The 24,629-nt window shown below is 40.5% G+C and overlaps 1 protein-coding gene across 1 annotated transcript; it reads left to right on the forward strand.

Annotated features, from left to right (window-relative positions):
• Positions 1 to 1,485: 1,485 nt before the first annotated feature.
• Positions 1,486 to 20,933, forward strand: LOC309586577 (protein-lysine methyltransferase METTL21E-like). Its single transcript, XM_082303719.1, has 5 exons — positions 1,486 to 1,583; positions 2,539 to 2,623; positions 15,385 to 15,542; positions 18,085 to 18,202; positions 19,122 to 20,933. Exons 2-5 carry the CDS (start codon positions 2,554 to 2,556, stop codon positions 19,544 to 19,546), a joined length of 771 nt encoding a protein of 256 aa, XP_082159845.1. The 5' UTR covers positions 1,486 to 1,583; positions 2,539 to 2,553; the 3' UTR covers positions 19,547 to 20,933.
• Positions 20,934 to 24,629: the final 3,696 nt, after the last annotated feature.

Consider the following 24,629-nt stretch of genomic DNA (forward strand, 5'->3'; position numbering starts at 1 on the left):
GAGACCTTCGGTTCTCTGCAGGGCTTGTTTAGTGTAATAATTTATTATTTTTCAGTGGCACCTAGAAACCCCCGTTGAGGTTAATTTTGCTAAAAAAGAGGTGAAGTACGAGACCGGTCCTGTCCTGAATTTCTTACCGTCTAAATAAGAGAAGTCTTAAAAATACCTCTATTTGTTCCCATGGCAGTAAGTGGTTGCAATCTGTTGAGCGAATATAAGTCTTTTATATACCACAGAGGAGTGGTACGTGTATAATTATGCACATTGACCGCTGTCTCATGGGGTAAAGTGGGCTAGGATTTTGGGGGTGGTGTACCTGCTTACAGTTCCGCATTCCAAGGCGAGCACGTATTTATATACCCCTGCCACAAACGCATCCCTGCCCCCTGGTAAGTTGCGCTCGGAAGACCCCTTTGACTCTGAAGAATGATATTTAGCTCTTTGGTTACTTTTTAGTAACGGTGAGTGGTTACTAACACTGTACCACTCTCTTATTTTTGTAAAAAAACGCTCCAAAGTTGGTCACTTTGTTGGTTGGAGCTCCCTTGCCTGGGTGCCTACTGCTGTTACGAAATCTGCTCCCTTACGTAAAGGACGCGGCGTGCGGTGCCCGCTCCGTGCTTGTGCTGCAGCTGTCGGGATTTGATATCGCTTCTGGCGCGGGGATGTTGGCAAGGCGTGACAGGCGCTTCAGAGCACCCTTCTGCCTGGGGCTGCCCGCGAGGGAAACGACCAGGCAGGTAAGGGCTTTTCTGCTAGAGTGCCGTCTTCGGAAAGCTGCAAGAAATTCAGGTAATGTTGACTGAAACAGAGCGGATGCTGGTGGTATTTCGCTTGTCTGTGGCTTTTACTCTAAATTACTGTGTATCTTTACTTTAAACAGCGTAACTCAGCAACTGAGCTGTTCTGCGCTCTGTAGTTGCTTGTAGTACTCCTGAATTCGTATGTTAGAGTCAGACAGGTTGTTGTCTAGTTCAGTGTACCTCAAAACATGTTTTTAGAAGGAAAAAAAATTGTAGAGGACCACAAAATACAAAGGTTTTCCGTTTTAGGGTGATTTTATAGTGCAATGTTTCTTGTCCTTCAGAATGCAAAGGGACTGATGATTAACCTGTTATTTTTATCTTCTAATGGGAAGAAAATTTGTCTGTCTTACACTTCTGAGGTAGATGACAAGTTGATGGATGTATGTAACATTTACTGCTTAATGTCCCAGCAGTTTCTAATGCTACTTATTATTTTGACGATGCACACAAAGACTTTGAATCCCACTGAATCTCTCTTCTGTTCCCCACATAATGTTCTTACTATTGCTAAGTTCATCAATAGACATAAATATAATAGTAGTATTTTTGTTCTATGTGTTATGGTAATGTGTAGAAACCCCCCAAGTTATTTTTCACCTTCAAATAAGGTCATGGCTGCCGGCACTGTGGTAGTAAAGTTAAACATTAAACCTGTGTGTCTTTTGTAGGGTGAAGTCAAGAGAGTATGGTGCATCCTCTCCAACAGGACAGGGCTGTTCTATACTGTCCTCTTTCGTCTGAAGTCTTGAGAGGAAAACCTGCCTAAGGCTTTGCACTGTGAGGAAATTTTCTCGATATTCAGCATATGTTTTTACTTTGATTGCTTTTTTTTTTTTTTTTTAACTAGATAGAGATACTCCTCCACCCATTGCCTTATTTAATTGCATCCCTATTGGGTGTTTAGACATCTGTAGATTATTAACTGTATGCTGCCTGTAACCATTCCTGCAAAAATCAATCAAACTCCCATATAACAGTGTAAGAGCTTTAAAAATTATCAGAGCAGTGATACTTTATTTTTTTTCTGTGAACTCAGTGTTTTTCTGATTGTAAAATATCAAGAATTGGAGACTATTGGTTATCTGTCTGCTTTTCTGCAGACAGCTGAAAATTGTGTTGTCCTCTGTCGTATTTTTCCTGTTACTTTTTTCTCCCAAGTCTACATGTTCTGTGTCTGTTTATATAGGCACGTACACATTCTGTTCCGCATGTTGTCTATAGATCCTGCTTCCTACGTCTTGTCATGTGCAACTTTTGCTAACAGGTTGTTTCCTTCCCTTCCAAGCCAATCAATTCAAACAAGATTAGATCCTTTTGGTGCAATTTTTCTTCTCTTTCAGACACTTGTTGCTACCTTTCCTTTCAGTCGTTTGTAAGCCTACCAACCCTGATTTGAATCGATTCTAATTTTAAAATTTCATAAAATACTTTTAAACATTTATCAAAGCTCTTTAAAAAAAAAAATCTACTTGCTTTTTCCTTTTTTCCTCTCTGAGAGTAGAACAGTTGAACTAGTTTGCTGCTTCTGGTTCTTTGAATATTGAGGCATTGAATATTGACTATTCAATATCTGGTGCTTTGAATCTTTATGTGTCTACATGTCTTCATTATCAATAGAAGTAAATTGTAGCATAATAAATGTAAAAATAATTTTCATTTTTTGTGAAGTGTTATATGGGGAAAAAGAAATAAAGTCATTTTATTCAGGCAGGCTTGTGTTTCTCTGTCGCAGGTTTTGTGGCATAGTATGGATTTGACATCATCAAAACATAATAATCTAAAAAATGAACTGGTAAGAGAATTGGAAAGACAAGAAGGTAAAATGTTTCTCATTTCCCTATATCTTCTTGTTGCACTTAGGACTATTGTTAAGTGTAAGGAACAAGGTGCCTTGCTGACAATGAGCTGTCTTCTCATTCATTTTTTCTGAGGAATTGTGTTTATGGCACTTGTACAGAAGATAAAAGAGATAGCGCTGTTGTAGTATTCTGGCTATGCAGTAAGTATCTGCTATACCGGCATACTCTGATCCCGGCAGTTTCCTACCAGTGCCTGGCATGTGGCCTCCAGCTATTTGCCTGCGACTGGTTCCAGGGAATGAAGCCATGACTATGATCAAGCTATTCAGGAGAGGTTGGTTTGTGGGGTGTCAGTTAGGGAGAACTGGTTATTACAAGCTTGGTTTCTGTCAAGATAGCCTCAAACCTAATCTTCAAATACCTTCAGGGGCTGTTGGCAGCTTTTTCTCTTAAGCAAGTTCATAGCTGCACATCTTTCAAGATCCTAAAGCATCACGAGTAATCCCCTTTTTAGGGATCACCAGGAGCAGCCGAAGTTTTAGGGCAAGTGTGTGTGTTGGTTTGGGATGGGGTCTAGTTATGTTCTACAGCTGAATGTGAAAGAAGTTGTTTTTTTAAAAACTATTTTATTTTTCGTAATATATTTTTTTTAAATCCCAGCTAAATCGTGGTCCACGTAGAGCCAGGCTTTTGGGCTTCTGCTTTTTCAAGAGAGCTCAGCGTCCGGTTTTGCTTTGCTACCTGTCCAGCAAGGCCAGGTGGAGCTTTGGGCATGACTGCAATACTTAAAACTCATTATTTGCTTACTGAAACGAATGCTTGTTATTTTGCTTTCAAATACTTTTTTCAAAGTACCCCAGATTGATGACCTTCTCTGGAAAGCTGACATTGGACAAGATGCCTGATAGGGATTGGTATAGATTGCTGTTCCACAAAGCACTGTTCAATTGCCTTAATCTGGAGATTTTCTTTAATGCAATTTACTTTCCTATTGTGTAATTCTGACTTGAACAAAGAGCTCAAGTTGATCCTATGCAATGAAGCATAATTGTTGGGGGAAGAAATATCTAGAAGAATAAATACTAAAGATAGAACTACTAAAGACTGAAATATTGATGACTCTCCTTATGTATTCCGTAGTACATGAGGGCTGGGGTAAAGTTGCCCAGGCATTTCTATGCTTCTGTAAGCTTGGCTTTCTAATATTGATACTCTCTTCATGCAGGATTCAGGGTGGGGAGGAGTGAGTCTGCATGTAATTTCTTTAGCTTTTGAATTATGAAAATAAATTGGGTTCTGGGACATTAGGTCAATGTATGCAAAATTAGTCAGTAGGACAGAATCTTTAGATCAAATGCACAAATATATTCCACTTACCTGGCAGAGTAACTGTGTTGATAGCAATAGCAGGTGGTTCTCTTCCATGTCTAGGAACACTAGTTTAAGAGGATGAGGAGACATGAATGGAAAATGAGATATCTTTACAGTCTCATCTGACACCAGGCTTTGGCATATTAAATTCCATGCCAGGTTCTGGAGGTGAAGGGTGCTGAACCTGCTGCACGGAGACTTACCTGCTTGATCACCCTGAGCCTGTGCCTTCCTTGTTCTCATCCTTTTCCTCTGCCTCCTTCCTCATTCCCATTTCACTAACTTCATCTACCGAGTCTCAATCTCTTTTTCTTGGGGTTATTATTCCAGTTGAGTTTTTCTGCAAGTTCTAGTCTGAGGTCTCTATATTCGGCACCTTCCCCTTTCCTTCTTAACTGGCTTGTCACAAGTTCTCCAGGTTAAAACTCTTTATTATTGTTCATGATTCCCATTACTGCTGGTTCTCAGCTTACAGGTAGGTCCTCACCCAGTCTGATTTTTCCTCTGGTGTCTTTATCCAATCAGTTCTCCATCACATCTGCATTGTTAGACGTCTCTTTCCTCTCATGATTTCTTTTGATCATTAGCTTTAACTCTCCTAGGCTAAACTTTTCGGAGATCAGATTCTGCCACTCCTGTCTTCATTTCTTGGTATACTAAACTACTTTACCACAGTTGCATTATATAAATTCACCCCAGAATGATTTTACCTCTGACACGAAAGGAGGAGAGCAAGTTTGCAAGGCGTACTTGTCCTTGACACTCCATCGTCTCTCTTCACTTGGCCAGGGCTCAGTTTTTAATCCATAAATATCTGAGAAAATGCTGACCTGGTAACCTTCACATATCTCCCGGCATTTTAGAAGGGACAGACTCCTTCTACTCACCCTGTTTGACAGATGTCCTAATTGATGGCAATTCCTGCGATCATTTCAAGTCTCTGGGTGGAGTCCAGAAAGGTGCCTTAAGTGGGACATAGTTGGAATGGAGGCAAGTAAGCAGCAGCCTAACCCTGTGTTGTGTTTTAGCCTGGCAGGCAGCTAACACCACACAGCCCTTCACTCACTCCCCTGCAGTGGGATGGGGGAGAGAACTGGGGGGAAAAAAAAGTAAAGTTCATGGGCTGAGATAAAGAGAGTTTAATAGGACAGAAAAGGAAGGGAAAATAATAATAATAATAATAATAATAATAATAATAATAATAATAATAGAATATACAAAACAAGTGATGCACAATGCAATTGCTCACCACCCGCCGACTGATGGCCAGCCAGTCCCTGAGCAGCAGTCACTGCCCCCTGGCCAACTCCCCCAGTTCTGGCATGTCATTACAAGGAAATAAGAGCGTTCAATGGCACAAAGCCCTCTTGACTGAGCAACGTAAGAGATATGAAAGATTAGACTAGACAATGGCTTACAGTGTCTAAATTACTCATCCAGAGCCTTCCTATCCATCAGGAAATTGGCTGTCAGCCTTTTATAATGTACGTTAGACCATCTAATTTAATAACACAGTCTGCTTTTGTAGTCAAAGGGAAATCATTTAGTTGTCTTTAGAGATTAAATAGCTGCTGAGCCTAGACCTGAAGATGTTTTCAATGACAGACAAACATGATGAAGTAACAAGGGGAGTAGCTGGCACATTTGAATTATTATGTGTTTATGAGATAATCTGACTACGGTACTTCTATTTTCAGCCTTCTAATGGTTTTGGATGACCTGTGACTTGAATGGGGCTGGAATATCAGTGGTGTGAATTTCAAATTGAAAACGCACCCCTCAAGCCTGGGTAAATACATAGACTGGACACTGTGAGCATACCCCTGTCCTGTTCTTGCCTCCTCGTGCTCTGAGCTAAGTGCATCTTGTCTCTTGGCCGAGAAGAGGCTGCCCATGGGTGGCAGTTTTGTATTTCTGCATTTCAGAGTGTCGAGTTTCAAGCATTATATTACCCTGTTGTAGCATCTCAGTTTAATCAATATAATATACCTCATCATTGCCATCACTTCAGCAGGTTGAGCTTGTAATGAATGTACTGGAATACCTGCACTCGGTTACATGATCATTTCCCTCTTTGTAGGTAGGGATGAAGTAAGGAAAAATTAGCTGTGTAGTTTAGATAAGTACTGGAACAGTATTTTGCTTTATATTCTTAGAAAGGTGTAGGTTACATCCGACTTCTGGAAAGTCAAGGAAGGGCATGATTAGATTTCGCTCCTAACCCCTTCCTTTAAGGGTCCTCAGGCTGTAATGTAATGGAATGAAATAGAAATAAGTGGAATGAAATAAAGATACTAAAGTGATACCACCTGGAATTTGGGGACTATTCTGTGTTTCAGGATTGCATATGTTTCCATGGAGCCATCTGTAATGCTTGCCAGACCAGGGCTCTGATTCTGAGATGTCAGTAGCTCAGTAAAAATTGTGAGACTCCAGAGTCCCTTAGAATTGAGACCTAATGTAGATTTGGGGTAAACAACTTCTGAGCCATTGTAAATACCCAGATGGATTCACAAGGCTACCTTCTGATGATTCCTATCATCAAATAGGAATGTAACTTTTCTCCAGTCATCTCTAACAGTTACAGAACTGGTTGCAGATCTATTTTCTTACTGACCTTTCTGCAGGTATTTTTTTGAGGTTGGGATATATAGATAACTATTTTTATATATATATAAATATATATATATATGTATATATAACATATGTAGTGAATATTTTATATATATATATATATATATAAAATACATCTTGAATCTTTACTTTGGTATATATAAAATACATCTTGAATATTTACTTTGGATGACTCTAGTTCCATGTGTCCCGAGTGGGGAGATCTGAAGAGCCTTGGCTATCATGAATTCTTGGAACTTTCTCTCATGCATTACTCAGTCAGTCATGTCAGTACAGGTAGTCCTCCTGTGCTCATCAAACTCAGAGGCAATTGCTGAGAAGTCTTAGAGGAACCATTTACGTCTTCACAGCTGTTGATACATGGTTCTTAAAATATTTGTAAGTACAAGTCTAAATGGTAAACTTTAAATCTAAACTCTACAGATGAGAGTATATTTCTTCTGAAGAAGGGAGAATATGTTGCTGTAGGGCTGAACTTTGTCAGGTCAAGTTCATGATGAAGGCTTGCATTTCATTCCTTTTGCCAGCTGGAGAAGATCCATCAAAGCAGGAGAGAAGCAGAAGATGGCTGGGTCTTATTTCCTTATCACCTTGGGCTGTGACACCATGTGACCTCAAGAGATTAAGTAGGGTCAGGCCAGCACTTGAAAGAGACTAATCTGTATTTTTCCCCTGTAGGTTGTTTTGATGAATCATTGGGTGAAACTATTGTTTCTGAATTAATGCCATCCTAATCCATTAGCAAAGTACTTGGAGGACGTTTTCTTACTCTCTGTGCTATTTGTGAATGAGTCTGAAAATGGAGATATTGACTGCTAGTATATTCTTCACAGCTGTTATGTGGAAGGGCCATTTTACTTCATTTTTTAGCCACATTTTAATTCAGGTATCTAGAGTAGTATCTTTTTTTTTTTTTTTTAAATATAATTTTAATTCAGCCCCCTTGTCTTTGCTGCTTTTCCTGCATTTTAAGTGCTGTTTAACAGTGCCTGTCTCTGATCCTTTTTTATTCAGTGGAGAATGCATTAATGTAGGCAGTATCATTAGTTATGCAGTGAGAGATATAACATATGCTATTAATTGATGGAAGATACCCAACTGAATTTTAAGGTTACCGTTTCCTGATGGAGCTGTGTACTCCCAGGCATGATTTTATGTGACAATTGGTGTAAAGGAAACAGCTGATCATGTAGCACATTTCTAAACAGGCACTATTTCTACTCATTCCAAGCAAAAAGTGTGAAGATAAAGATAGCCTAAGGCCCATTTGTGTGATTTGCTTAATAGTTAAAGAAAAAGATGCTGCAACTTGTTCCATTCTGACCTGGTCTGTCTCCTGTTTTTTTTCTTTCTGCTTTCCCTTCCCCACTTGAAGGAGTTCTCCAACTCTGTCTCAGCAGAACTCACGTCCTTTTCTTTCTTTAGGTTCTGTTCTAATATAAAACATTTAATTTGACATTTGAAGGTCTCAGCAAAATCCTCTGGTTCCCTACACAATATTTTGCAGCTTGACGCGCGTTTCTCTAACTAACCTGCCGCTGACTTCACAACTCCAGTCTTCCTCATGATTTAGTATGTCTCTTTGGAAAACTATGTTCACATTTCAGTTGTAATAATGATGATTGCTTTGCCTTTGAGAATGATGTTTACATTGTTTTCTTAATGATGTGCTTGATACAGCACAAGATGTGTCAGCAGTATATGACTTTTCTCCCTCAGCCCTGATATCAACTTAAAATCAAGGGAGTTCAAAGAACATGCTCCAAAGATATTAGACTTTTATGATAAACAATACTTTACCTGAAATATTTCAAAGAACACTATAAGAAATTAACCCATTAGGCAGAAAGTCTTAAGAATCTTAAACATTCAAAGTCTATTTCAAGAAGAATTTGGGGTATCTATAGATGAGAACTTCTTGGTGAACACAAGTCCAAGACCAAAGGAACGCTATCCGTTTCACTAACAAAAATTACCTCAATTTCTGTATGTTACCTGAACAGGATCAGACTGTCTCATCTTATTGTAAATAAGGTTCTAGCACCTGAAACTCTAGTGGTTTCTATGTATACCTGCTCATGCAAAGAGATGAATAGGCTGAAGAAAGTTATTCTATGTACATACCACTTCCATGCATCTCCAAATCACAGAAGAGGAGTGAGGGCAAACCTACCTGGTCAAACCCAGGCAAATGAAGAAGGGAGGAACCAGTCCTAGCAGACCTTTAAGTTCTGACAGTTTAGTATGGGTGCTCGAGAAGTATTGCTGGAAATGCCCATTACGCACTTCCATTCTTATAAGAATTGAGAGTCAGGTCAGTCAAGCCTCCTCTTCTCTTGTCTGACCCTACTCTACTGATGAGTCAGCTCTTGTCTTAAAATGTCATTAAAATAATTAAAATCCATTCATTGAGTCATAATTCCAAGAATTTTTCTTCCTGAACAAGAGAATATGGACTAACACAGAGGTAAACACTTCCAGGAGAATAACTTCCTAACAGGTTTTTAAGTCTGTTGTCAAGAAACTAATTTGATCAAAGTACCAGCAGAACTTTCTCAATGTTTGCAGGTATTAAAAGACTTCATCTCACTTGGATTTTGGTTAATCTGATAACAATTTTCTCGTTGCTTGAGAGATTTCCCACTAGTTTGTTATTTTTCTGTTCTGACTGCTCTGAAGGCCATTACAGAAAAATTAATTTCTTTCCTCTTGTGCAGTCCCACAAGAAGTTTAGTTATTCTGAAAGATATAAAGTGGAAAATAGAAGAATGCCTCTTGCAGTATGAAGGGAAACTTATATGTAAGTAAGCAAATCTGACTAAAAGTCTGCACTCCTTATTTTGTCAGCACTCTTTGTGGGAATCATTAGCATCCTGGTCCTGATAAAATTTCTCATTAGGGTTTTGAAGCCTGTCTACCACATGATGCATCTGATGAAACAAATATTCTTCTTGATTTTCCATAATAGTAAGATCTTCTTAAGGGGAAGACAAAAATATAATAATTATGTAAACTTCTCCAGATAACCCCTGTGGGGGATTACCAAAGGGATAAGATGGCCAAAGATTTAAGTGGTGTTATTAATCAGCAGATTTGGGATTCTTCTTTCAGGGGTGTGGACAGTTTAGCTCAGGTAGGGAGCAGTGGCCTACAAACTCTGTTAGTGTAGGTGCTATGCAAGCCTTAAGTAGAAAGATGGCTGATAATGTAGGGAATAGGCAGGAAATATTTATTGAACACTAGAGGGGTAGCTGTAATACTGCTAAAGTTTTATAGATCTTCTGGCAGAAGCTTTATAAGTTAAGACTTAATAAGTTACGGCTTCTCAACAAAATTGGGTCCAAAACAGATGTCAAGGGAGAAAGAATCAAGAAAAATGGTTGTAATTGGGAGGTAATAGAAGGAATAGCTTTTTACTTCCACAGCTAGTACTGATCAGAGAACAAGATCAGACTGCTCTAAGCAATCAGAGAAGATTAAAAACAGGCTATCTCTGGTATGCCTGGAAACAGGATGATATTACACATATCGTAAGTGTATTTAATATAAGACAGCTTCATATTAATTCTTTCATGAGAAAAGATCAATTTTGCCCTGGAGCAGCATTTCCCTGGCACTTAACTCATGTTTGTGCAGAGTTCCCTGCTTGCAGGCACAATGACGCGTGTGTTTTCTCTCAACTTAACATTAGAGGCTTGCAGAAGACCTAAAGGCCTGCCACATACTACTTATTTCCTAACATCTTAAAATATCATTGTTTCAATGTTGACTATTTTATTTAAGTTATCTTTATACAATTATACTCTTTATATTTTTTCCAGTAGTATATGCATTACATTATTTTTAAATTTGTTGTATCCCATGATTAGGGTTCCCCCCCACCCCACCCCCCAATAAATATTGGAGTACCGTGGGTTGGTTAGCTGTTTTTTTGTTGTTGGCGTTTTTTTCGTTTGTTTGGGTTTTTTTAACTTTCAGATTATGTCTTAGTGTCAACATATTAAGATTGAACATGAACATTTTTGTTTTTTCTTCCTTGTTTGTTGTTGTTCTCTAGTTTCCTCTGATGCTTAGAGTAAGTTGAGTTACAAGCTTAAAGCACTGGCTAATGAGACTGAACGTCTTGCTGATGTGTTTTTGTTTAGTATCATCTCTTTCTTTGTTCACCCCTGCTTTTGTTCCTTGGTCGTTCTATGACAAGGAAGGGAGAGAGACTTTGTCAATAGGTTATGGCAATAAAAATACTGAGGCATATGGCAGAGCAAATGGCAACACTTGAGGCCATCATGTCCTGTAACTGCAGTGATTTGAGGGGGAAGAAAAAGTGAAGAATCTTTGGTAGACCAATGTGTTTTATGCTGATGAAAACATATATGTTTTCATTTTTAATAGCCATTGGGCCTGCAGTTTCCATGCAGATCCCATCTTGATATTTGTGATTTCAATGGTAACTGCAGGCTTGATACAGAAACTCTGCTTTGGACAAGATTGTAACCCAGTTATCTAAATCTCTAGCATGCTTTCTAGGAGGTGTAGCTTGTAAACATGTTTTGCTTTAGCTAATTTGCCAAGAGATCATAGTTGGCTGTGAAAGCAAATTTCCTGTGAAAACTTGGAATGATTTTAGACTTTGCTGAGAAAATGCTCTGGACAGCTTCACTTACAATTTTTTTTTTTTTGTAACATTATGGTGCAGCTTTGTGTGATGATGGCAAAACTGAAACTGGCTTGGTATTCAGCTAAAAAAGAATGAATCCTCTCCTGTTAGAAGACTTATCCAGGATTATGTTAGCTATCATAAATATCCTTTGCTTAGCAACAGGGATGGCATTCAGGATATCAAGCCAACTGGAAAGAATCCCTCTGACAGGGCTCTGTTGGGGTGGGTGGATAAGCTTTCCTGATAACACTAGTGCTTTTGCTCCTGTCTGGTATAATTTGTGTTGCTAGGATCTGTTTCACAAGTTTTATGACAGACTTATAAATGATACTGTGGCTCCTTTTGTTTACTGTCAAAAAGAACCATAATGTGGGCAAAATGAACAGTAAAAGGATATGGAAAATAATAAAAAATCTGGGCACATAAGACCATGAGTGTCTATACTAGGGCGGCTGTTCTTGAAGGGAAAAAAGTTAAAAAAGTTCCTTTGATTGCTGAAGTGGAAAGCAATATATGGTAACATTCCACTTTACTTTTTATGAACTTGGCTTCTTCAGCAAAATGGGAAAGAAATTATTTAATCATAAACTGAAAACTTCAATTAGAATTCAGGAGAATTCCCATGTATCATGCTAACCATTAATGGTGAAATGCATTTTTATTCACAGATGTAATTCACATTCATAGAATCATAGAACAGTTTGGGTTGGAAGGGACCTCTAAAGGTCATCTAGTCCAACCCTGCTGCAATAAGCAGGGACATCTTCAACTAGATCATGTTGCTCACAGCCGAACTGACCTTGAATGTTTCCAGGGATGGGGCAACCTGTTCCAGTGCTTCATCATAAAAAATTTCTTCCTTATGTCTAATCTGAATCTCTCCTCTTTTAGTTTAAAACCATTACCCCTTGTCCTATCGCCACAAGCCCTGCTAAAAAGTTTGTCCCCATCTTCTTATAAGCCCCTTTTAAGCACTGAAAGGATGCAATAAGGTCTCCCTGCAGGCTTCTCTTCTCCAGGCTGAACAACCCCAACTCTCTCAGCCTTTCCTCATAGGAGAGGTGCTCCATCCGTCTGCTCATTTTTGTGGTCCTCCTCTGGACCCGCTCCAACAGGTCCATGTCTTTCCTGTGCTGAGGACTCCAGAGCTGGACGCAGGACTCCAGGGTGGGGTCTCACCAGGGTGGAGTAGAGGGGCAGAATCACCTCCCTCGACCTGCTGGCCGTGCTTCTTTTGATGCAGCCCAGGATACGGTTGGCTTTCTGGGCCGTGAGCGCACATTGCTGGGTCATGTCCAGCTTTTCGTCTATCAGTACCCCCAGGTCCTTCTTGGCAGGGCTGCTCTCAATCCCTTCATCCCCCAGCCTTGTCACCGATCTCCATTGGGACATTGAGCTGTTGACCACTACTCTCTGGATGTGACCATCCAACCAATTCCTCATCCACAGAACAGTCCAACAACACTGTTGTGGGGGATCGTGTCAAAAGGCCTTACAGAAGTCCAGATAGATGGCATCCGTAGCTCTTCCCTCGTCTGCTGATGTAGTCATTCCATCATAGAAGGCCACTAGGTTGGTGAGGCAGGACTTGCCCTTGGTGAAGCCATGCAGGCTGTCTTGAATCACTTCCCTGTCCTCCATGTGCCTTTAGCATAGCTTCTAGAAGGATCTGTTCCATGATCTTCCCAGGCACAGAGGTGAGGCAGACAGGTTGGTACTGCCCAGGGTCCTCCTTTCTAGCCTTTTTAAAAATGGGTGCAATGTTTCCCTTTTTCCAGTCACCTGACTGCCGTGACTTTTCAAATATGATGCAGAGTGTCTCAGCAACTACATCAGCCAATTCCCTCAGGACTCTGGGATGTATCTCATCAGGTCCCATACACTTATGTTCACGTTCCTCAGGTGGTCACGAACCTGATCTTCTCTTACGGTGGGAGGGACTTTGCTCCCCCAGTCCATGTCTTGTGGTCCATTCACTTGAGAGTTGTGGGAAGAGAGATTGCCAGTGACGACTGAGGCAAAGAAGTTGTTGAGTACCTCAGCCTTCTCCTCGTCCGTTGTTACAAGTTTGCCAATCATGTTCATCAGGGTGGGTATGCTTTATTTGATCTTCGTTTTCTGGCTGATATGCTTGTAGAAACCCTTCTTATTATTCTTTGCATCCTTGCCAAGTTCAGCTCCATCCGCGCCTTGGCCTTCCTGACCTCATCCCTCCACAACCAGGTAGCATCCCTATGCTCTTCCCAGGATACCTGTCCCTGCTTCCACTGCTTGTGCATTTCCTTCTTGCCCTTTAGTTTGACCAGCAGGTTTTGACTCATCCATGCCGGTCTCTTGCCTTCCTTTCCTCATTTCTTATACCTGGGTATCAAGAGCTCTTGTACTCTGTGGAAAACGTCCTTAAAGATTTGCCAGCTGTTCTGCTCCCCTGTCCCTGAGGACAGTTTCCCAGGGGTCCTACTGACTAAGTCCTTGAAGAGCTGGAATTTTGCTTTCCTGAAATTCAGGGTCCTGACTTTACTCTTCGCCTGACCCATATCCCTCAGGACTGCGAACTCCATCAGTGCATGATCACTGCATCCCAGGCTGCCTCCAGACTTGACATCAATGATTAGCTCACTTGTGTTGGTGACCAACAGGTCATCCCATCTGGTAGGGCTGTCTATTACCTGGCTTAAGAAATTATCCTCAATGCATTCCAGGAATCTCCTGGATTGCCTACAGCTCGCTGTGCTAGTTTTCCAGCGGATACTGGGGTGGTTGAAGTCCCCTAGCAGGACGAGAGCCTGTGAGCACGACGCCTTCTATAGCTGAAGTAAGAAGGCTTCATCAATAGCTCCCCTTGATCAAGTGGCCTGTAGTAGACACCAACCACAAGGTTCCCTTTGTTGCCTCCGTCTCTGATTCTTACCCATAAGCTTTCAACCTGCTTGTGGCTGTTCTTCAGTGACAGCTCTTCACACTTTATCCATTTTTTGATGTAGAGGGCAATGCCTCCACCCCTCCTTCCTCACCGGTCCCTTCTGAACAGCCTGTAGCCATTGATAGCTGTACTCCAGTCATGGGATTTGTCCTACTAAGTTTCAGTAATGGCAACTAGGTCGTAGCTTTCTAGCAGCACGGTGGCTTCCAACTCCTCCTGTTTGTTGCCCATGCTGCGTGCATTGGTGTAGAGGCACTTCAGCTGGGCTGTCAGCCGTGTCACCTTTTTAGAGGAACACCTCTTAATTCCTTTGAGGTATTTCACTGCTGTTTCCCTGTTGGCTCCAATTACCTCAGGAGGCCTGGCTCATCTCCGTAAGACTTCAAGTGTGTTGCAGCATAGCCAGCATGTCTCAGAGCAACAGGCTGAGGGCCCTCGCTAGCACCCTGTCCCTCTAAGCTTGGTGTGTCATCCCACAGCTTGTCACAGGAAAGCCTGATATTATCCCCTTCCCCCTTCAAGTCTAGTTTAAAGCTGTGTCAATGAACCCCACTAGCTTGTGAGCAAAGACCCTCTTCCCCCTTTGAGAAAGGTGAATCCCACCTGATGCCAGCAAGCCTGGTGCCGTGTAGGCCATCCCATTATTGAAAAACCCAAAATAGTGTCGGTGACACCGGCCACAGAGCTATGTATTAATAGACTGGGCCCTTCTGCTTCTTCCAGTGTTGCTGCCTGCAACTAGGAGAGAGGGAAAAATAACCTGTGCTCCAGATTCCCTTACTAACTGTCCCAAGGCCCTGAAGTCTCTTTGGATTACACTTGGACTACCCGTTGTGGCTTCATTGCCACCCACATGGGAAGAGCATTAATGGGTAATAGTTTGAGGGCCATACCAGGCTACGAAGTTTCCCAGAGATGTCCTTAACCCGGGCCCCAGGGAGGCAGCAGAATTCCCTAAGAGGAGGGTCTGTCTGGCATATTGGATCTTCTGTTCCCTTTAGAAGGGAGTCACCTACAACTACAGCCCATCTTTTCTTCCTCGTGGAGGTGGTCATGATACGGGGGGGTAGGCCTTTCTGACCTATTCTGTTCAAGTAACATTCTTGCTTTCAAATCAGCTTTTCAATATAAATTGGTAGTTTCATTATCAGTCCACTCAGCCTGTTTGACCTTTTATACTTTTGCTTCCAGGGGAAAAAGAAGATGAACAGATAGTTGCAGAAATCATGAGAAGGCGTTTTTTCCCTGCTCTTATAACTCATAAAGCCTGGGAAGGCTTTCACTTTGCTGGCCATGAGATAAGAATTACAGAAGCCACTGATTGTTACGGGGCAGTCGTCTGGCCATCGGTACAATATTTATGCAGTATTGTTATTTTTTTAGTTTTGGAGTCTTCTAGCACTTTTGTTTTGCATGATAAATATATTTTGCATGATAAATATGTTTTGCTGTATGTTGTAAACCCAAGGAAAACATTCTGTGCTTCCCTGTCTGCGTTCTGCAAATCCCAAACCTGAATTTAGCCTGCTTTCATATGGACTGCTAGTTCTCAAAGCTTAAATGGTATTTCTTGTTTGTGCCCCTATCATACAAGATGTATCATCGTGTGTCCCTGCTCACCTACTAGTAACTTTTGATCCTATTGGCCAATTACAAGCATATTTTGCAGGAAATATGGCAGTCATGATGATTACATTTCTGTACATTTTATAAATAGACAGCTGTATAGCAGGCAGATCCAGGTTGTAGGAACAGCTGTGAGATGAGCTCACAAGGTATTAACACTCATAGAAGCTACTCAACCTATTCATGTGAGAAACAAATTTACCTTGTAAATACACAGACATGGGAAAAGGTTCAGCTGGAGCTTTCAGTTTCTTAAGCAGCCAGAAATCTAGTGGGAGAGAACCGTTGTCCTTGGCTCTTGATATAAGAACCATCACCATGCCCACCATACAAAGAACCTTCTTCAAGGTTTTGAATCTGTGTAATGCAGCTAACTGACTTTTTTGAAATAATTAAGAGTGAAGGGAATCACTGCAGTCAGGGAGGTGCCGTGATGCACCATTGACACTTGTGGCATTCAGAAAACATTCCTGAAACTGAACCATCTTCAGGAGTCCCTATAGGAGGAGACGACTGAAACCCAGGAGGCTCCATTTCTGTCCCAGTGGTATCAGCCTCCTGGGATCATACTGTTTTTAAGAAGTATGGTCATAGTTCAGTTGAGGAGAGTTAGCGTACTCTGCTGTTTTGAACTCCAAACAATTTTCCTTGTCTTAGCAGACCTGAACAAGTCACTTATACTATATCTCTTCGTGGCCTCAGTGCATGTCTTCAAGAAAAGGTTGGCTGACTGCCAATTATTCTCACAAAATCATGGGCTGTACTGAAAAGTATATATATATTTTTTTTTTTCCTGGAAGGGTTTAGCCAGTTTTGCTGTGGAAGGAAGGCAGCCCTTCTCTCTGTGTCTTTTCACATTCTCCCTTCCTGTTCCATCCAGCAGTATTTGAACTCTTCTGAAAAACATCAGCCAAATTTATCAAGAGGGCAGAAACTTGAAGGAAAATAAAGTTTCTGCATGTTTCATGGAAAGGAAATCAGGTTTCAAAGTTTCCCTAATTTAACCCACAGAAATTTTGATCCTGCCAGCCAGTTTCTACAACAGAATATGGCAAAACTCCGAGGGAAGAAATTATAAGAATATATGGAACTAACAGGAAATCTTAATGTAATGTGTTTTTAAATGCCAGTCAAACATCAGACACAATCTTTAGGAACGTGGCTTTAATAACTCCTGATGCTCACAGACTTATCTCTATATCAAAGCTTTGTTGATTATGAGATATATGTAATTCGCATAAAAGACCCTACTCTTCTTGCTCCGAATTAAGAGGTAGAAAGCAATAACTTTGTTTGAATTTCTAGCATAAAATTGGGTCAACAGTCCAGTTCCTTTCCTTCTGCTTTTTAACTGGTTAAAAGCAAAACTAAGAGTGTAATTTTGCTGCGCCAGACTAAGCCACTAATAATTGCCTTTGCAAACAGTCATCTGTATTGCAAGAAGATGTGGCAACCATCATATGTATTTGCCAATGGAGACTATATAATTATTGAAGTCTGGTAAAAAATGTGGGAGACAAACTGGAAACTACCTTTGCCAGAGAAATAAAATTAGCAATTTCTATTTCAACAGTGAACTAAAAGTCATTGGTCAGTATGAGACAGGGCAGAAAAGTCGAAGAAGCTTCTTAATCATGCTTTATAAATGCATATATAAGGACTCTGTTGTAGAAGGTTCTTTGTGGCTTTGTTTGCTATAAAAGTTTGCTAAGCTTAACAAGGTAAGCACATAGAAACTGAAAGCGAACTGGAAGAAAAGGGCTAAATCTATTGGTCCCTTTTGAATCATTATGGTAATTAATTATTGTTAGAAATAATTAACTATTGGAAGAGCTTAACAGGGGTCGTTGTGGGTTTTCTCTCAGAAGCAATCCTTATATCGAGATGTCTTTGTGAAGGACACATTTTAACTCAACTAGAAGTAAGTGCAGTTATAAGCAGGAATTGCTGACTGGAATATTATAGCTCATGTTATTCAGCGTGACAGATCAGATAATTGCAGTTGTTCCTTCTGGTTGTAATGCCTTGCAAGCCTATACTGAGGCATGTTGTGGCATTTATTTTGTCAGCCTATAGAGCTCAAAGATCATGGTAAGCTGTGATCTGTTAGAGACAGCGCTTGAATGAATATTGCTCATTTGAACAGACATGAATTTTTGAACAGACAAGAATTTTTTTGCATGCTTTTAAATGACAATATATGTTTAGTAAAGGGATTTATTTCATTTATTTGTTCAGTATGTTCATGAATTCCCTCCCCTACAGGCTCTTGTTCTGTGTTATTTTTTGGAAACGAATTCTAAACAATACAATTTGCTTGACAAAAATGTGATTGAAATTGGAGCTGGAACTGGATTGGTCTCCATTGTAGCCAGTTTACTGGGTGAGTACATGTCATTGCTCTTATGCTCTTGGAAACATCTCTCAGGTGAATACTGGAAAACAAAGGAAGTGGCTCAGTTCTTCTAAAAGACTGTTGTTTGAAAGATTCCAAGAGCAAGAAAAAGTAAATTTCAAAATGATTTTTTGAAAACCTACTCTGTTATTTTTTTCTGTAAAGCTGAGAGTGTAGTGATGCAATAAAGGAGGTCCTAGTAGATGATGTTGCCATTAACAGTGTAAAACAGGGGACCAAAATAAGAAACTAGTGGCCTCACAGGATGTCAGTGGCAACCAGATGAAGCCAGATGTAGGTATGACCAATGCATCACCTTCCACTGACCAAACAGCTCTTGGATGCCAGGTCACTTTCTTTCCATTTGTGCTCAGCATTTTCTTTCAGCAACTGATCAGCAACTTGATTTTTCTGCTACAGGCACTGTTTTCTCTCATGGTAGCCTATTCTTCCTCAAGAGTAACCCAGATCAGTGACTTCTGCATTTTAACAGAATTTTAGCTTTCTGTAGTCTGAGAAAGCTTCTTCCTATGTGAAAAGGAAAGGACCTGAGGCAATGCTTAAATCCTATGCTGACTTCTTGGAGTCAGTAACTGGTATTCTTCAATCCCTAGTTGCTCGCTGTACTTTTAACCAATATGATATCAAGATGCAGTATGTATCTTATTTCTCCCCACCCATCCCCAGCTACATTTAGATGGCAATCTGTAGAGTAGAACTACTGGGAACCAAATATTTATTTTAAGCACAATGGCTAAGGGCTATTGGGAGCATTTACATTGTTTTGTTCCCCTCAGTGAGAGCAACCTGGTAAAATCAGTTCCTTGTGCAGTGGCTTTTGTGAATGGGCTTTTACTCAAGTCTTGAAGTATATTCAAAGATTGTGTTGGTTTTCTCCCTGTCACAGGTGCACTTGTGACTGCCACTGATTTGCCAGAACTGCTGGGAAACCTTCAGCACAACATTCTCCAAAATACAAAGCTGAAGTGCAAGCACCAGCCTCATGTTAAGGAATTATCTTGGGGAATAGATCTGGAAAAGAACTTTCCTAGGTCTTCCTGTCACTTTGACTACATTATGGCTGCTGATGTAGTTTACCACCACCCCTTCCTGGACGAACTCCTCCTAACTTTTGATCACTTGTGCAAGAATGACACTGTTATTCTGTGGGCTATGAAATTTAGGTTGGACAAAGAGAACCAATTTGTGGGCAGATTTCAGACACTCTTTGACTTAGAGGTGATTTCTAATTTCCCCAGTTTGAACATAACCTTGTATAAGGCCATGAGGAAAGGCAGGATGAAAGCCAGACCTTCCCAACTGATGGTCTGAAAGAGAGATACAGGGAGGTGACAGCTTCAGCTGTTCTGCAGCTTGTTCTCTTTTTAATAATTTCCATGTTAGTAGCTGCTAAAACCTGCATGAATGACATTTTTAGACACAGCTAAAACAAAACATTAGATTCCTAGTGCATCCCTAACAAATTCCTAAATTCAATTTGCTGATAGTTTTTTACACAGAATAAATGTATCTGATGTTTTCCTGACTTTTATGCGCTAAGCTGACAACACTAGTAACTTTCACAAGTCTTACCATTATTGTTATGGGTCGTGTAATGAATATTTCCAATAGTTTTCAATTGCAGCTTTGAACGATGTCTTATAAGATCAACAAATCAGCTGAAACTTAAGACTATGATAAATCTTTGTATTTAAAAGTTGTGATGTTAAATCTGATCTTTCCCCATTCTCACTATCATGTAAATCCTTCCTTTGAATAGCCTTTATAGGACATTAAATTAGCTGAAAAAAACACACCTGGAAAATATACTGTCATAATGAAGGGACAGAATATATTAGTTACCTTTTGATGTAATGATTATGCTTTCTCCCCCTTCCATTTTTTATTTAGATTCAAGGATTCTTCAACAGACAGCTGCACACACGAGGCAAGAGGGACTTAAAAGTTTTGTTGCTTGAACAAAGGTCTTGTAAGTAGAGTACAGCACATCACCAACTGACCTTTGCAAAGACCTTAAATTCTTGGAGGTCTGCTCCTCCAAAAATAGACTGTTATCTGGACCTCAGGGAACAACAACGGAAAAACGACAGTGGCTATCAAGAGAGGAGTTTTGCACTGCCGGCTGGTGGTGACTGGAGGCAGAAAACTAAACCAGCCTGACACGGTGTGGCTGAGGCATGGGTAGGCTTAGATTTTTTTTTTTAATTTTTTTTTTCAGTATGGGCAAACAAAATACTTTTGTCCTAGCCGCTCAGTACTGTGTGTTCCTGTTTCAGTGGTCAGATTAATGTCCTTGGCCTATCAGAGAACTTTATTTTGGGAAGGTTAATAAAATGATTACCTGCACACTCCGTATTTTCTGATTCTGTTTATAATTGAGTGTGAGAAACCTTCAAGCCCCTTGCAGGCTAGAGAAGCAAACCCAGCTCATGTGCTAATGTCCAGGCGGAGCTTTACTACCTCTTCTGTAGCAGGCGATTGCTCTAGTAATATGAGGGCTCTGGGGGCTGTCAGTCTTTATCTTTTTAGGTTCTACTTGTATTCCCTCCAGGAGTTTTTTATGTATTGTCAGATTTGAGCGTTTTTTTATGATGACTTCCAGAACGTACTAGTGTTTGTACCTCTTCTTGTGACAGATGCATGTTACTTATTTATTTACTCTACTGCCTGGCAGAAGTATGGGGCAGAACTGTGATAAATGACTGGTATAACTGGAAGGTACTCTTACTCCCAGCAGAACATTTGGTTTTCTTGGCACAAAGGTTCCCAGCATTAGAGATGAAGCAGTGCAGAGAGCAGAGCGCGAGCCGTCAAGCTTTTCCAGTGGGAGCTGGGGATTGCATGTGTGAAAGGAGATGGTGAAGAGAATTTTGAGGGGAGGATGGATGAGGATGTGGCAGGAGGGATCTGGAGTTGGAGGGAGGATTGCAGAGAAAAGGTAGCTGTAGGGAGAAGGTGAGATGGAGGAAGAGAAAGAGAACTATCGTTGGCAACAGTGATACTGGCTTCAGAAAGGGTTAGGAACCATAGCACAAGGGTAGACCATCTTTCTTGCTACTGACTGTAAGGGTGGCATCCTTGGTGAGCCACGGAGGATGACTCTGTGATAATACTAGAGCAATCAGTATGTCTTAGCCCGGGACAGGAACATGAGAGGAAAGGAAGCCAAGCACATTGACTCTACTTTCTGGCTCTCCTGCTGGGAGATCACATGTAAGATTTTGTCTTGGAGGTTATTAATGAAAATGTTGTAACCCTCATCAGTTAGTTTCTTGTGGCAAGGTTTGTAGGTAGAGGTAGCATCTTTTATTGGATCAACCAGTATAGCTAGAAAATTAGACTCTATGCCAGCTGGTATGGAATATTGCCTCCACTTACAGATGTTATTATGCTTAAGTCCTTAAATCATTACAGCTGTAGAAAAACACAGCTACAGAATGGAAATATTTTTTCCACACTGTGTAATAGAAATAGTTCAGCTTAAGTGAATAAAGAAACAAACATGGATCTCTGCCATTTCTAGATTTCTTGTCCCCAGTTCCTTCCTCCTAACTCGCTTGCAACCATCAAATCCACTGCAACTGAAACTCTAATCCTTGCACCCTGAAGGGCATCTCTGTTTACAAGTGTTTCATGGATAAATGGATTTGCACTGTGATTAATGGGTAACAGCGAAAATATCTTGTGAACTCCAAAGTGATGAAGGCTAAAGAGGAAAAGGAAGACTGCAGCAAAGCAGTTAAGTGTGATCACTTTTAAATGGCTGTTCTGCTGATTAGCCCTCCTATTTGGGCCGCAGGCTGTCCTCTGCTGTGTTCCTGCTGCAGTCAACAGGAAGATGTGTTTGTAGAATGGATTCAGTATTGGGCTCTTTAAGCCCAACAGCATGTTAATATTTACTGTAATATAACATTAGTCCTCTTTCTCACCAATCTGTCTAGCACTGCTGTGTGAAGCTTCCTGGGAAAGCTCTAGGGATTGGCTGCTCTGTTGTACAGCCACCTTTTGTCCTCTGGTATGATGGGCAGGTTATTAGCCATGACCAGTGGAGGGTGAGTTTGTATGTGGCATTTACTTATGGAGTTTATTCCTGCTCTTTGAGAACAAATCTCACATGAATGTCAAGTATTACTGACTCCTAAAGTCAGTCATAATTTTAATAATCACTTATTCTTTGTTCTAATATTTCAAATAAAGAATCAAGTTGTCGGTCAGTGCATTATATTACTAAAACCATGGCATTCGTATCTGTAGTTTGTGAAAGGCAGAGTGAAAAAAAGGAGAGCAAAATTTGTGAGTGAAAGAGCTCCACCTATGAGGAATGCCAGAGAGGCTGCCTAAGCTGGTAGGCTTTTACAGTGTCTTCTAGAGTTTTGTGGTAATCATACTAATTGTAGAAATAAATTGGTAAGTATGGTGTGGGTTCAGTAAATTCCTTGGCTTTTCCATATTCCAACCTAAGAATAATTTATTGAGCAACAATATATTTAAGTAACTTGACGGTATTTGTTAGATTTTCCACAAACAATATGCTTTTCAAATGCTAATGTTTTCAGGAAGGGTTCTTTTTGTATAAAGTGTATATAAAATCATTAAAGTGATTTACTTCGCTGCTTATTATATAGCATCTCCATCAAGGTCTTTTACAAATCATTGCCTTTTCCTTTTCAGAGTTAAGGTAACAAACACTTTCAACATTGTATGGTTTCCATATGGTCATATTGAGTTTTTGGCTCTATCTTGTTGAATTGTGATTTTGCAGCTCTGAGTGACTGGGTTTCATTTGCATTATTAAACCCACCAATTTGGGCTTTTGCCTCTTATAACAGCTGTAAGAAAAAGCTGTAGCTGCTGAACACTTAGAAAAAGCATTCAAATGACAGTACAGATCTGCTGTGCAAACCTCGTTTTCATTTAGAAGCAGTGATGGAGAACCAGTCTAAGAAATGCAACTGCCAAAAAGTACTCAAATAATAACTACCCATGGCACAAATGGCAGTTGAATGATGAACAACTTCTTATATTAGCTATTATACAAGCACTAGTCAGTGTTAGATGAGCAAAGACGACTAGCTGCCACATGTGTCCTCTTTAATGGTGATTGGCATTAAAGATGCCTTGAGTATGTCAGCACACGCGACACAATCATCTGAAAAAATACTACATTTACCAAACAACAGAGGATCCTGAAACCTGAATGGGTCTAGAAGACCCAGATTCAGCTGACGCCCTTTGAGCTCTGGAGACCTGAAAGGTACAGGATTTGTGCCCACTCATAGCCACTGATACTGCACTGGTAACTGTAAGGTGATCTCAAATAAGTTCAGTAAGAAAGAAAGATAGATAGATGCTGTCAAGATGTCATTGCTCTATGGATGTACTTCAGAAATTGATATGTTTGCTCTTATAATAACTCTGTGACGTCAGGGAAATATTGTTACACAGGTGTAAAGTAAAGAGGGAACTGAGCTAAATGTCAAGTGATTTAACCTCCGTCACAGTGGAGAGTCCAGTACCAAAGATCTTTCACGGTAAAAATAACATTTCCTGTGCTCTATCTTGCTTGAATTTGCTTATCTTAAGGAAAAATTTAAATTGATTTTATTATTATTTCATAAAAAAAGTATTTTTCTATGCCACACTGAATAAATTATAAAACCCCTAAGAGTATAAGCACTCAGCAATAGGCAAGAATAAAACCTTCAAATTTCCCTTTTGCATAGTTATGCCAGCCAACCATACAATACACAGACTGCATTGGCTACTGTGGAATTTCAGAATCATTCAGGTTGGAAGGGATCTCTGAAGGTTACCTAGTCCTATCTCCTGCTCAAATCTGGGCCAGATTCAAATTCCGAACAGGTTGTTCAGGTTCTCCAGTTGGTATATGAAAATCTCCAGGAAAGGAGATTCCACAACATATCTGAGCAGCCTGTTAATTTCCATTTTTTCTTTCCCCCACATATCCAACTGGAATTTCTCTTGCTGCAACTGGGCATCTGTCTTTTGTCATTTTGCAGTGCACCTCTGGTTTCATCTTGTTTATAACCCTCTTGTTAGGTAGTAGAAGACAGCCATTAGATCCACCCTTAATCTTCCCTTCAGGCTGAACAAATCCCGTATCTCAGCCTCTGCTTCCTTAAGCCCCTTAACCCTTTGAGTCCTCCTCTGGATTCTGTCTAGTTTGTTAAGATCTCTTTTACTAGTGGCTCCACAACCGCACGCAGTACTGCAGATGGGGTGTCATGACGCCATGTAGAGGGGTAATAATCACTTTGAATGATCTGCTGGCTGCACTCTTGCCAATGCAGTTAGCTTGCATCAACTGCAATGCTACACCACTGTCTTTGTTCCCATTCCATCAGGACATCCAAGTCCTCTTCCGCAGAGGTGC

This window comes from Platalea leucorodia, assembly GCF_965183815.1.
Source record: "Platalea leucorodia genome assembly, chromosome: 2".
Classification (NCBI taxonomy): domain Eukaryota; kingdom Metazoa; phylum Chordata; class Aves; order Pelecaniformes; family Threskiornithidae; genus Platalea; species Platalea leucorodia.